Source organism: Pelodiscus sinensis, chromosome 1, assembly GCF_052426305.1.
Source record: "Pelodiscus sinensis isolate ZL-2025 chromosome 1, ASM5242630v1, whole genome shotgun sequence".
Taxonomy (NCBI): Eukaryota; Metazoa; Chordata; order Testudines; family Trionychidae; genus Pelodiscus; species Pelodiscus sinensis.
In genome coordinates, this window is record NC_143052.1 from 305,843,786 (window position 1) to 305,858,805 (window position 15,020).

A 15,020-nucleotide genomic window follows, 5' to 3' on the forward strand; every position below is an offset into this window, starting at 1 on the left:
GACTTACCCTCGTACTTCACTGAGGTGTTGCGAGTAAAACTACAAAAGAAACTGTGAGGTTCTTCAGAAACTATGGTGCATGGGGAGCATATACCTGTACATACATAGATTAGATATGGTCTCTTATGCACCAAAGGGTTTACAATCTAGTTAAAGGCAAGATGCAAGTGACAGGAGATGAGAATCAAGGAGGGAGCATGAATGTAACAGTAACATGGTCTCACAGTTCACTGTGTTAACTATGTGTATCGCCGGATTCTTTTGAAGCATTTAAAATATTGGGGGTTTAAAACTATCGCTTTTAAAAATTTCTTATTAAGCCATTGCAACTTTGTGCAACTCCTTTAATATTTGCTTCCACCACATCCTGCCTGAAAAAGGCAACTCAGATTTTGTCTACTGTTTATTTATTTTCAAAAGTTTCATACAGTCTATCCTGACTACCTCTCTGCCTAGCATTATTAGTGCCTTTGCAAGCTACACTCTCCCTAGTGCAACAGACATTTTCATTTATTTCAATGTGTAGAAATCATTAGAAAACTCCTGTGTAAAACCTGTAGACACCTTCTAAATATCCATACAAGCATCAAATAAATGTGATGACATGTGTGGGCTCAGAGACTTCTAAGGCCTCATGGAATATTCCACTCTCCCTGATGCATCCAGGGGCAGGGATGGATCCAGGCAGCAGGAAAGGAGGACCAGGAGGAGTGGGTTTCTGGAGGCATGTGCCACCGAAGTTTTGGCTCTGTGTGCATGAGAGTAAAATGGACTCAGCTAGTACCCCCATGAAATTCCTTGTGCTACTGACAGTAGTGGGTTTGGGGTCTGCTGCGGGACCATTCCTTTCTGAAAGATGCTGTGGTCTTCTCAAAGGAACACTCACCTCCAGAAATACTGTGGAGAATTCAAACCCACATTGTGCTCCTGAGAAGAGAGAGGGATTTACTAGGGCCATGTGCCCCTGTCAGAGGGGAACAAAGGAAGAGAAAATTCTGAAGTACCTTGGGCAAGTCACTTTGGGTTTAATTCTGGCAACCTTCACTCCCAACGAAAGGCACACAGGCACATGAGTAGTTTCACAGAAGTCAAAAGGGTTACTCCCATGAATAACAGCTTTTCAATGGGGGTAAGTGCTGCAGAACTGGGCCCTTAATCTCTCTGTGCCTCAGCCTTCTTATCGGTGCCAGCGTGACAATCATACCTACTTTGCAGGAGTCCTCAGAGACTTAATCCATTTGTTAAAAATGTGGAGAGCCTTGGATAGAGACACTATCAGATCGAAGCATTATTATCATGTAGCCTCCAACTATAACTCCCCCTCCCTCCTCTTCCCCCATCTTCTATACTGACAGTTTCATGCTGGGAAATTAATTTCTAATCCAATTTTTTACAGTGTGACTCTCATTCAGCGAACAATCTCTGATTAGATGCTGTTTTATTTATTATCTTTACAAAATCTTTTGTCTGCATTGGACTGTGGTTCCTGCCAGCAATGCATACTCAGTTTGGAGAGGGCAGGTGAAGATTCAACTTCACATAGGGCTGGATATCTGCAGGGATCAGTAATTGCAAGCACATTTTCTACATGAATGATGTAATCTTTTAAATTAGTCATAAAGCAACAGGCCAGATGGCTGCAAGGGCAGCCCTCTCATATGGGATATGAGAGCTAAGGCTAAGGCCACTAGTCTAACATGCTCCATGAAGATTCCACACTGCAGGATGGATTTAGGGTATCTCCAGGGATTTTTGGTATTTCCCAAGTTTTCTGCAGATTTAAGTTTTCACTTAAAAAAAAAAAAGATTGTTTTAGCCCATCTGGTTATGAAGGTATCCTTCCAAGGTGAACCTATTCAAAGCCAGACTTCTGGTTCTACCAGTCTGACCCCACTAAATAATGCTGAAATGGGACTACAGGTTGAACCTCTCTAAATTGAGATTCTCTGGCTCGGCAACATCCATGGTCCTGAAGGGCCACAGGTGTTCCAGGACCAGAGAATCCCAGTGGAGGACTGGCAGCTGGAAGCCCTGCTGTGGGGCTGGAGCCCAGTAGTGGGGCTGCCCTGAGGCAGCAAAACTGGGAGCCTGACACTGGGGCTGCCTGGTGATGCAACTGCCCAGCAGGTCTAGAAGGCAGCAGGGCTGCTTGGCAGTGGGGCCAGGAGCTCAACAGCTGAGTTGCACAGGAATGGGGGCAGAAGCCCAGAGCAGGGTTGCCGCTCAGCGACACAGCCAAGAGCCTGGCAGGACCGCTGCCGCCTGACAGAGCTGCATGGAGTGGCTGGGAAGCAGCAGAGCTGCCTGGCAGGGCTGGAGTCCAGCAGCGGTGCAACTACCCGGCAGCAAAACTACCTGTGGGGACTGTGAGGCAGTGTGGCTGTCATATGGGGCCAGGAGTCCTGCGAGCGGAGGGGCTTGTGGGGGTGAGCTGGTTGAGAGGCAGGCAGCCAGGACATGGCTGGGTGCAGGGAGGCGTGCGATGACAGGGGAGGGCAGAAATGACCTCCCTTGGTCTGGCAAAACCCCTCAGCCAGTATCAGTCAAGTCCCAACGCTGCCGAATCAGAGAGGTCCAATACCCAGCAGGATTCGGTCTTTAGTGATTCTGGAATGTATAGACATAACGAAACAGCAGCTTTCGGATTAGATTGAGCTGCCCTATTCATCTGAAGAAAACTCACCAAAATGTTAATTCTGAGACCTAAAAAGAGTAAGTAAAGGCAATCTAGTTAACTACTTCTTCATTGCTTTCAGCAATAGTAGCTGTTTAAAGTGCTTTAATTCATGGTAGCTTGATTAATCAGAAAAGAAATAATATTAAAAGACTTATCGATGCAAATATGTGAATGAAGAAGATGGAGTGGGTTGCTTTTTTTTGGAAAACTTCGGATTATCTAGGTGAAGGGTGATGCAAAGAACTGAGACAACATAAAATTTCCAGCCTAAAATCTCCTCTCATTTGACATTGGGTTGTGTGGGATTATAATTGTAATGTTTAAACTTTAAAGCAAATCCTGGTAAAAATCATGATACCATCTACATGCTTTTTGTAGTCTCTAAGGTGCTGCAAGACTATTAATTGTTTTTTATATTTTTCCAGTTACAGACTAACTTGGCTACTCCTCTGAAGCTTTTAAATCTGGTAAAAAAGTAATCTTTACTTAAAGCTCTTCATTAATGATATAGTTCATTTGGTGACTTTTAGTGTTTTCACATATTTGGCATACGTTTGTTTTAAAAAAATCTCACAATTAAAACCCCCCCAAATCCCCACTACACATAATGGGGAAATTTCACGCATATTGGCAAAAGTTCCTGCAGCTTCCTACTTGCCTTAGTTAAGGCTTATGGATCCAGGTATCAGGCCAGGTGTAAGTAATAATGCCACTATAAAGCCAGGGAACAAAATAAATCTTGATGAAAATGATATGGGGCTTTATTTAGACACTACCATAATACAGTAACGAATAAAGGACCAAAAGTCCAAAAACTTGATCTCAGATAAATATATATTCATGCTGACTAGGAAAAAATCAGAAAAATAAAAATGTTAAAACATAAAAAATAATTTGAATACTTTCTGACTAGGAAGCAATGAACATTTTGAATTGCCGAAAGATACAGAGATTTAATGAAAGCATATTATTAAGATATATGTGCTAATATTTTCAAGGCACTATCCAAATACATTTGCTGTGATTAAAAATAAACATCCAGGATCTTTTGCATCCACAGTCTAGGGCAGATAAACAAATACCCTAAAAATGTATTTGTACTTCATGATATGTATGCAGATGGTTGGCTGAGATAAACTGTGCAGACATAAACAACAATGGAATGTCATTGAGGTTCTGCATGCCATCAAGCTGAGACATGGAATACTTACCACATTGTACAGGCCGATGCACCATCGCTCAAATAAAATCTGCCCAGAAAATCCATTAACAAATGCAAACCAAAGCTGAAACAGAAGAAAGTTACACAAAACGTTAGATCAATATTGCAATAAATGTTTCCATATATTGAAGAGAAGAGAAGGGGGTGGAATGTGGACCACCAAGTGGAGACAGCTGCTTCATGTGCTCTAAAAATAATTATCAGCAGTATCACACAGTTGTTTCTTTTCAAAGTCCTGCATTTTAAATAGTGCTACAGAATTGCTTATTTAAGTTAGATCACTAAGGAGATGGAGCAATTTGTAGTATTTGTATCTTTACACTAAAATAAAAAGATTCATAAAACTATCTAAAGACTACTGACAAAGTGTTAACCAACACAAAGTTAGAAGCTAACTTGGTTTCCATCACAGCTCGGCAAGTATTAGAAATTTCACTGTAAACATGTTCTGAAGTTTGTAATGTTCCATTTGACACTATGTGGATGGATGAAAACAGTGCCATTGTAATTCTAGAAAAGTCTTAGAAAATAGTATAGCCAGAATGCTATGTTGCCCTGTAGGTTCTGTTTAAAAATGGTGAGGAGCCAGCTTCTTTGACCTTGTTTTTCACGGTGCTCAAACAGCTTCTTGACATGTTTAAGTACACATCCCAGGTGCTATGCACAGAGCAGGTGAAGGGAAAGAAAAAAAAAAGAGAGAGATGAAGAAGTATTAAAATTCCCTAATTTCCATAAGTATCTCCTCCATCCTATCAGGATTTCCACCAGCCAATACTCTCCTGGCCTGCCCCCTAAGAGCCCAAACACACACAAAACCAGCAGAAACCTACTTCTCTAAGAGCAGCATCAGAAATCTTCCACTATTTGCTTGACTAAAGGACTGTAGGTAGAATTGTAAAAAGACTGAGACTGTATTTCCAACAAGAAATGATAGCTGGTTTGGGTGTCTCAATTGAGAAAGTCTGAGAACCTCTTGAGATGAAACAACACCTAATTTACTGAAACATATTCCCAGATCATTGGCAATGGAGATCCACGTTTCTTCTCTAAAATTCACTGCAGCAACAAATGAAGATGCTGATCTCAGAAACACTCAGTTCAGAATACAGCAATTCATCTGTCTGCTCAGCAACACAAGTATCCCAGTGCTCTGCTCAGTTCTCTGGAACGTCAATGAAGAGAGTCAACTTCAAGGCTTTGGTAGCAAGACAAAGTTCTCCATTACATTGGATCAGGCAACTTAAAGGATCATCATTGTGTGAGACCATAACCTCCCATGAGAGATACAGTGCTTTGGAAAAATGGAAATGTCAGTCCCATGTGCAAATGAGATATAAGGCTTTATTTGCAGCTGGCCCATGACTAAGACACTCACTTTTGTGGAAAAAATGCATAGCTTATTTATTAGATTTCAGTTTCCCTCAATAAAACTATCTTTACCAACAGTGGGAGGAACGAAAACATAAAATCCCATAGAATATTTAACTTTGCAAGATACTACAATACCATGAGGCCCAACAATGATAGACAGATTGAAAGTAAAAGTAACAGATGTTCCTTCCAGAAGAACAGCACCTCCACTTTATTTCCAACTGCTTGTAATAAAAATAGTATCAGAGATTAGTTAGACAACTTGGAAAAGCTGTCTCTTTGTTATGCAATGAAATGTGTAGACTTTTTATAAAGTTTCTTGGACCAAATGTTATCAGTTGAAGGTGCTGGAAATTTTATGGGAAATCAAAATCTTCTGAGACCTACTCCAACCTTAAAAATGATCTTTTATCGACATAATCATATTCTGGATAATTAAATACACTTGATTCAAGGGAAATACTATTTTGATGGGCAAGAGAGAACAAAAACACAGTTAAAATGTTCTGGTACTTTACAATCTTAAATTTACTTAGTTTTTCTTTTAGCAGGATCCAAAGAGGTAAAACTGCAGCAAAATGGTCCCCGAAGTAAGTAGGGAAATCAGCCTGGCTGGTCAGAGCATGGGGGAGGGAGGCTCCTGCCTTTCCCTGGCCTGGCCAGAGCATGCTTATTTGGGGGACCATGGGGAGTGCTTTCGCACCCTTCGCACTCTCCTCTTCCCAACCCCACACACAGGCCTGTTATTTGTATTACAATCTTGCTAAACATGAGACAGAGTTGTATGGTTATGATGCACTAATAATGGTTTTGCTTGTCTTTTGCAGGGTTTCACTCACAAATGCCAATCAACACAACAAAGAATTCATGGTCTATTTCCTTAATATCCTAATGTTAAGGAACACAAATCAGGGAGTCTCAGTGTAAAATAATATACAAATATATTTGTCCTGAAACTGACATAAGCCATAAATTGTCATGTGTGGTTTGTTAAATACTATTTGCTTTTATAGACTATGTATTACTTTTTGAGATTATGGAAAAAAAACCAACCCTCTATCTTAATGTTCTTGTTAACAAGAAAAATTAAATACATTTGAAACTGTGCAAGCCACAACTACCCATGCTTGACTCAGACTTGGTGAGTTGCTTGAAAAACTTGCCAAGTCTGCCTGGCTTGCCAAGCTCCTGGGGTTTGCAGTGCTTGAGTATAGTCCTGCTAGGAGCAAATGAACCGAAAGTTATTAAATGAACTTTTTTGAGTTGAAAAAGAAACAATCTTTTCAATTTAACTATTGCCTGACTGCCAAAACAGTTGGAACACCTTATTTATAATTCAGCTATTAAAAAAATATGTTCAGGGAAAATAAGAAGTCTGACTTTAATGCAATGAAATTCAGAACTGAGACTCAAAATCCAGGCCGACCACTATTATTACCTTACCTTATTATGGCTAGTACTGCAGAGATCTGCAATATCTAAATAATGTTATATACTAGCTTCTGCAATATCAAAAGATGAAGCACATTTGAAAAAAAATGGAGCACATCAGAAACCCAGTCCATATTTTTAGCCTTAAAGCATGGTTGCATCCCTTATATGTAATGTAATGACCCTCATTTTTGAAAAAAAATTCAGCGCAAACTGCACATAGCATTTGCACACTACAAAGTCAGACCATCACCTCATTGTAGGGGGTCACTGAATAGCTGATAGGTAACAACTATTTTTCTCAATACTGATTTGAGCTGGATGCAAGCTGGAGATCTAATGGGGCAAAGCTCAATATTCCATTACTAATATCCAGAGCCACACAGTCCAGCTACCTGGCTTTGGAGTATATTTTATGAAAACAGCAAGAGCCATTTTCAGAAAACATTCTCACTTCTGTAAGTTTGAATGCAATTTTAATGCTTTTTATTGCCTTATCCATAATTACTACCTCAACATTAATGCTTGAAATAGTAGGAACTAATTTATTTAAGTGCTCTAAGGCAATGGGATAGCAAATCATCTATTCTGAATGTGTATATTTATGATGTCTTGATAACAGACAGCTTAACGAGTACTAGAAATGTTTTCCCAGTCCTGCTAAAGGGCATGGAAAGCTAATATAGTCAGGGTATCAACAATTGCCACAGGCACCAATTACAGCCAGATGCCTTTACCATATAGAGATGAGTTAAATTCTCAAAATATCCTCTCTTAATACACACATTTTTCATGCTCTCACCAAATAAGCTCATTTACAGTTTGCCTAATAAAGCAGGTTTATGTAACTCATATGCAATTCATTAATAATGTATCCTGATTAAAATCCTCTTTGTTCCAGATGTATCTCTCAATGCAAGCCTCTAATTCCTGCTCAAGCACGCAGAAATCTAATATAATCTCTTCATTACTGTATATATGGCACCAATTTTATAATATAGCTAAGGAGTCTCTTTAATAAGATTTGACAGAGTAGACATGGCTTCCTCAAATTTACTTGGCTTTTTTTTCTCTTTTTATTTGCTTATTAACTGTTCAAAAGAGAAAGGAAATAGTTTTTCTTTTAGTGGTTGTTTTTTTCAAACCCAACTCACCCTAAGCAGATATAATTTAGAATTAAAAGTATCGTTAGCCTTTTTTTGCCAATTTCCAAATTATTCCAAGTTTAAGTTTGATTTTTTTCTTTTAAATGATTAGGAATTATACGGCAAGAGTTGGTCGGATAAATAGTTTAGAAGCAACCTCAATACAAGTGTTTCCTAAATTTTAACACTAAGATATTTAAAAAATCTTGAACAGGTATTATGCATTTTATCACTAACTTAATGTGAAGAATATCATTGATATCTTAGTATATGGAATAACAAAAATGTACCATTTTGGTCTTTCAACCCATTCTAATTATACAGAGACACCTAGACATCTATTGTTTTCCCCTCAAACATATTGCTTCTTTGCCTTCTCTTCTACACATGAGCACTGAACACTACTGGCTTTCTACCCAGATGTTATCACTGGACAGCATTCAGGCCTCTGGTGAATAGGCACCGTGCTAGGATACTGTATCCATTGCTGATAATATGGTGCTCACAGGTGCTGTCTTGTTAGAGGGGGTAACTAAGAGGAAATATAAAACTAAAGTCCCTTCTCGTCATCTCAGGTAGCATTTTTTCAAAAACCAATTGGATAATCCTCCAACATCCTAATAACATTCCTTAAGAAAAGCAGGTTATAACACATAGAGGGGTGCAACTGAGCTGTGCAACTGAGTGCCCAATGATTCCGTTTGCCTAACTGATCCAAATGTTCTAACAGGGGCATGGGAGCAGGATGTCCATATGATGCTTTTATGTGCTCAAATCAGCAGTTAGGTACATACAATTCTCCCCTTGAACACCAAAGGGCTAAAGTACCTGAATGTGGGATCTGGATGTTTACTACAGTGCACTGCCAGATTTTCTTCTGCTTTGGTTCTATGGGGAATTATATCTTGAAGATGTGAGCTCACATCATGAGCTGAAGATGGTAAGGTTGGAAATTTTCGTCATCTTCTTTGGTGCAGATTTTAAGAGCTTTTGGCCCTAAGGCCATAAGACAGCTATGGAGAAGGTTTCTCCTCTGAGTCCCTGAAGTCACTGTCACTAGTGAGACCAGTAAATGAAGACAGTAGGTTACCTGAGCTATCAAAGGGCAGATTTACTTACACATCTGTAGCAAGGTGGCAGCGCCTGCCAGTTGCCGATTGCATTTCCTTTTTACAACTAGGTTCAGTTCAGTCTTTTCTGGATTAATATCTTCAATCATGCTGAAGTTTCCTAAGATACCAGGAAAGCTGCACTGCTCATGCTAGATGTGAGAACAGGTGCTGGAACTATTGGTTCTGGGGGTGCAGCAGCATCCCCTGTCTTGAAGTGGTTTCTGTCATATGCAAGGGTTTACAGTGCAATGGCTCTCAGCACCCTCACTACACAAATTGTTCCAGAGTTCCTGGATGTGACAGTTCAACAGAGCTGTGTTAATGTCACTGTATTACTGGGATGGTATCCTGTGTCATAACATGATGTTTCCTATTGGCTGGTCATACATGATATGCCCAGAGTGGTGTCATGATTCACCTACCACGATTCTTTTTGATCTGCTGGAAAAGGAACAAGCAAAGACAACTTTCTTTGACTCAGTCAGCTCCTGCCAGGACATACAGGGATTTCAGCAGTACCTCATGGTCAAGGTTGTCTAAAACTGCGGATAACGCAAATACTAGCACTATTGTTATTTCACCTTTTTCTAGCTTCATGAGAAAGTCATCCATCATTGCCACAAAAGCCATTTCAGTTTTATGATATAACCTAAAGCCAGACTGAGATGAATCTAGGATACCAACTGTGAAGAGATGTTTGTAGGAACCGGTTAGTCACCAATAATTTTTCCCAGGAATGAGAGGTTCAAGTGGAAGGTAGTTAGTGAGGTTGTAAGTGCTTTGCATTTCATTTTTAAGGCTAGGCCAAGGTATTTCTTGCTTCAGGGTAGTTGGAAGGAGGAGTTACTCACCCTGTGAAGTTACAATGATTCTTCAAAATATGTGTCACTAGGGCTATGTCTAGACTACATGGCTCCGTCGACAGAGCCATGTAAAATAGTTTATTCGGCATAGTCAAAGAAGTGGGGATTTAAATAATCCCCGCTTCATTAAAATAAACATGGTCGCCGCGCCGTGCCAATGATCAGCTGATCCGGCACAGCATGGCAGTCTAGACATTTCACGAGGCATACCGGAGCAGTCAACAAAGGCTTCCCTTGTCAACCACGGCGTGTCTAGACTGCTGAACTGTTCCGGATCAGCTTATCATCGGCACAGTGCGACGGCCATGTTTATTTTAATGAAGCGGGGATTATTTAAATCCCTGCTTCTTTTACTATTCCGAATAAACTATTTTACATGGCTCCATCGACGGAGCCATGTAGTCTAGACATAGCCTATGGGTGCTCTACTATAGGTGTGCTTGTGTCCCTGAACTGCTGATCTAAGAATTTTGGTAGCAGTGTTTGTTTGACTTGCACATACATTGTCTCTCCCCCTACTATGCCACGAGACTAGTCAGCACATGCATGCTAAGTGCACTCAATTCCCCCTTTACAGCAGAGTCATTGGCAAGAATGAAATTGAGGGGAGGAAGATGGGTTGTGGAGTACCAAAAGAAACACACATTTCAAAGAACCGTTATTACTGAATAAGGTAACTTCTTTGAGTAGTGTCCCTATGGGTGCACCACAGTAGATTACACCCAAGCAGCATTCCTGCTGGGGCTCTGAGTCAGGTCAGTTATAGATGGCAGTACTGTGGAGCCAAAGATGGCACTGGAGAAGGAGTCTCCAGTGATCACATAATGCTCTTCAAAGGTGTGGATTGATGCCCATGGCACCACTCTACAAATCTCTAAAAGAGAGTCATCCTCGAAGAAGGTGATGGAGGAGGACATAGACATCATGGAGAGTGTACCAATAGTATCTGGAGGGTATTGTGAACCTGGCAGTATTTTCTAAAGCAGTTTGAGGCCCACTTGGAGAGAGTCTGGGCTGATATTGCTGACCTTTGACCTTTCCAGGCGCAAGAGAGAAAAAGCCCTAAGGGACTTCCTGAAAACTTGTGTCCTGGCTAGCTAGAAGAGCTGGCTCTCTTTACATCTAGAGTGCATATTATAGCCTCCCTGTTGTCTTGGTGTGCCTTGGGATAGAAAGCTGAAAGGTGAATCAATTGGCTCTTGCAATTGGGAGAGGTTAGCACAGGGTTGAATTTCAGATATGGCATGAGCACAACCTTGTCCTGATAGATTATGGGGGCAGGAGGAATGTAGCATCAGAGTCACTGTTTCTCCTATTCTCCTAACAGAGGTGAAAGCTCTCAGGAAAGCAGTTTTCACTAACAGGTCTGTACGTGACCAGGTGGCCATGGGTTTAAAGGGAGACCTGGTCAGACCTTTCAATACCAGGTTTAGCTCCCACATGGGAGTACAGAGTTGGGGTTTTAGCAGTCAGATGTGATGGAACTGAGTGTCCCTCTATAGGCTAGTAGAAGGCTGCAATAGCCACCAAGTACACTCAGAGAGCTGAGAGATAACCCTAATATTTTGGAACATAGTCCATTTTGAGGACTTTCTACTATGAGTGATATCTCCTGTATCCCCTTTGAGGAGGCTGTCCACCACTGTCTTACATGATTAATTTTAGTGACATTTTCTAAGCAACAAAGTGTTTTGCACAAATATGCTCTCCTGCTGAAATATAGGACAATAAAGCAAGCATATTTTTTACTAAACAGTTGAATTTAACAATTTTTATACAAGCCATTAGGGAGGTAAAATCCTGTTTAATTCGTTTAAACATATTGTTTAACTGATTAACCAATTGAAATAGAGGGCAAGTGGGGGGCTGGAGCAGCTGCCTGCCCACCGCTGAGCTGGAGCAGCCCCTCCCTCTGGTGGGCCATGGCGCCCCACAAGCAGAAAAGGCAGAAACCTGGCATTTCCTGTTGACCCTTGTAGTGAACAGGTTAATCACTGGGATGTCCCATGCTGCAAAGAAGACTCACAGAGCACCGGGCTTCAGTGACCACTCGTGGGTCCGGGAGAAATTCCTGATGAGATGGTCTGTGAGATGCGATCAGCTATTGGAGTGATATTCTCATCAATGCAGAAGTGCCACTACCTGGCCACTTCACGCCAGAGCACCCTGAAGAGTGCTCCTCCTGGCCTATTCATATTGGGGTGGTATTGTTGGCAAATTTGGGAACTGCTGAACCCTTGATGTGTCCTATGAACATGAGACAAGCATCGTAAATGAACTGAAGCACCAAGACACTGACATGCAGAGAATCTTCCTACTCTGACCAGAAGCCCTGAATCTTCAGCAACCCCAGATGTGCTGCCCCACCTATCAGGGAGGCATCAGCAACAACAACTCTAGCTGGTAATGGCCAGATGAAGGGATAGCTCAGTGGTTTGCGCATTGGCCTGCTAAACCTAGGGTTGTGAGCTCAATCCTTAAGGGGGCCATTAAGGGATCTAGGGCAGATCTGTCAGGGAAGGTACTTGGCCCTGTTATGAGGGCAGGGGACGGGACTGGATGACTTCTCAAGGTTCCTTCCAGCTCTATGAGATAGGTATACATTCCCCTGCACTATCCAAAACTGTGAGGAGTATATGATTGATGGAGGCAGCCAGACCAACTTGCCTAAGAGGTGAAGAGTTGGGCAATACGTAGTCCTGAGCTGCATTTGCAGAGGGTGAAGCCATAGCCTTGTGAACTGAGCAACATGCATTCATACAAAGCTAAGACCACACAGAACTCCGTTTCCAGCCATGAGCAGGAACTGAGGTGGCTCAGTGTGGCACCACTAGATATGGGGAGGGACTATGACAGCAAGGCACAAGCACTGACTTTCTATGGATAATGCCAGGCAAAATTCTCCAGCTCTGGAGTGCTAGGCGGGCATATATGGCTGCACCTACTTGAAGAAGAGCTATTAGTGGTCAGAGGCAACAAACAGTGGATGAGTAATACAAACAATTTAAAAAAAAATTCTGCCAAAACACCCTACATATCCAAATCCTGAGACAGGAAGATTGAGGCCTTTGTCCTTCTGTGGCACTTAGTGTGTGTGGGGTAACACCTGTGAGATAAAATGTTAAAAATGTAGGCCTTTTGTAGGGGCTTTTGTGCTCTGAAAGGCATTTATTGACTCTAAGATATATTTTGTAAAATGATAGATTGAGCCCAGGGTCCTTGGCAATTTTTTTCCTTTCCTGGACTGTTTGGAAGTGTTTCAGTTGATGGCTGCCTGTCAGTGTAGATGTAGGTGCAATTAGAGGGGCCAGTAACTGATTTTTCAGTTTGCTTGCAATTCTGAAAATAATTTAAAGAAACTGGGTCAGGTGGTACTGAATCAAAAAAATCACTTTCAAGTTGAACAAATTAATTAGAAAACAGATTGGACACCCTTATAAGTTTCAGCCCACTACCTAAACCACTCACTTGGAATGCATGAGAACTGGTTTCAATGCCTGTTATGGAGGTGGAAAGGGGTTTAAACTTGGATCTCTTACATGGCATGACAGTTCCCCACACACTGGGTGACAGGGCATTCCAATAATAGTCTCAGGTGCCCATGGAAGCTGCTTCACTGTGCCTAAATAAGTAAACAGTCGGAGCAGAAACTTGAACTTGGAACTCCAAAACAAGGACTAGGAGGTTGACCCTAGCCACCAAATCATTCAGATATGCTTTCCTCAACCCAATGACCATTCATTGGCATTCATAGTGGCAATATGTAGTCATTTTCATTTGCAGTCAGTCTCAGTATCAAATTCACAAATAGTTTCCGGTTGACCAAACTGGATTTTTCCATGAGTGAGCTGTTCAACTGAAAAACTTCACTCTGACCTAGCAGCAATTAGGTGTTAAGACAATTATTTTTCATATGTATGCAAGCACATACAGGTTGGACCTCCCTGGTCTAGCACCCTCAAAACCTGACCAGTTCTGGACAAGAAAGTTTACTAGACTAAGGGAAGCCTGGAGGGAGATAGCCGCCCCACAGGGCTCCTCTCCCCAGCCTCCACTCCCTGGGAAGTGCAGCAGCCCTGACACCCAACCTGAACTCATGGCAGCCTGTAGTGAACAGGGGTGGCAGCTCACTGACCAAGAGGAGGAAAAACCCCTCTTTGAGCATCTGACGAAGTGGGTCTTTGCCCATGAAAGCTTATGCTCCTACACTTCAGTTAGTCTATAAGGTGCCACAGGACTCCTCGTCGCTTTTGCAGATTCAGACTAACACGGCTACCCCTCTGATCTTTGAGCCTTGGTGGGCCGAGATGGAGCCTGCCCCTTCAATTTCATAGAGTCCCAGGGGTGGGGCCCAGCCGCCGGAGGAAGCAGAGGTCTACCCCAAGCTCTTATGCCAGGGGGACCTTGAGGATCTGTCAGAAGTCAATGACTGGCCTGGACCACCAGGCCTAGGAGTGGAAGAAGAGATTTTCTTTACCTTGTCCCCAAATGCAGACTATCTGGACCCTGCGAACCTGCCTCTGACTTGGAGCCAGGTACAGATCATGGGAGAGTTCCGAAGCGGCCCAGGGGAAACAGATTATGGTCAGGCTGACCTAATCACCCTTTGATGTGTGTTGGCGTGTGTTACGCCTCTATCCCTGAGGAAGGGGAAAGGGGGGGGGTCCCCCCCTTTCTAACTAGTTGGACGCCGGACACGATCTGTTTCCTAAGGTAAGAGCTTTTAATTCCAATATACTCGCCGCGTTGCCGATCCCGCACAACGCGACCGTGGTGCCAATGACCACCCCCTCGGGAAAGGGTGAGAGGGAGGGGGTCCGGGCCCGCCCTCACTCCGGACCCCGACCCAGGGCCCTAAAGCCAGGACGCTCGTCCTAGCCAATGACGGGGGGGGTTTGCGAACCCTAAACTCCCCCGCACTCGGGTTCCACAGCCCAGCCCTGAGTCACTTCTCCCTCTTCCCCCAAGTCCCTCCTTCAGCCTCACTGGCCCCCGGGGTTCTACCTCACCCAGGGGCGCCAGTATCCGCTTCCTCCCGGTCCGCCGGGGCTCTCCCCGTCTCCCGGTCCGCCCCTCTGGACGGGCGGCCCGGCGTTTACATTTCCCGCCTGACGCCGGGGGATGGCGTCTCCCCCGACGTCCTTCGTGCGCGCCGCCGGGTCCCGTCGCGGGGATGACGTCATGCCCCGCGCAGGGCTG

The 15,020-nt window shown here is 42.9% G+C and overlaps 1 protein-coding gene across 1 annotated transcript in view; it reads right to left on the reverse strand.

Annotated features, from left to right (window-relative positions):
* Positions 1-15,020, reverse strand: part of ATP8A2 (ATPase phospholipid transporting 8A2) — a 554,076-nt gene that overhangs the window by 164,655 nt on the left and 374,401 nt on the right. Inside the window, exon 27 of the mRNA XM_014581486.4 lies at positions 3,889-3,963. Within this exon, the coding sequence (XP_014436972.2) occupies positions 3,889-3,963 (75 nt within the window). The remainder of the gene's footprint in view (positions 1-3,888; positions 3,964-15,020) is intronic.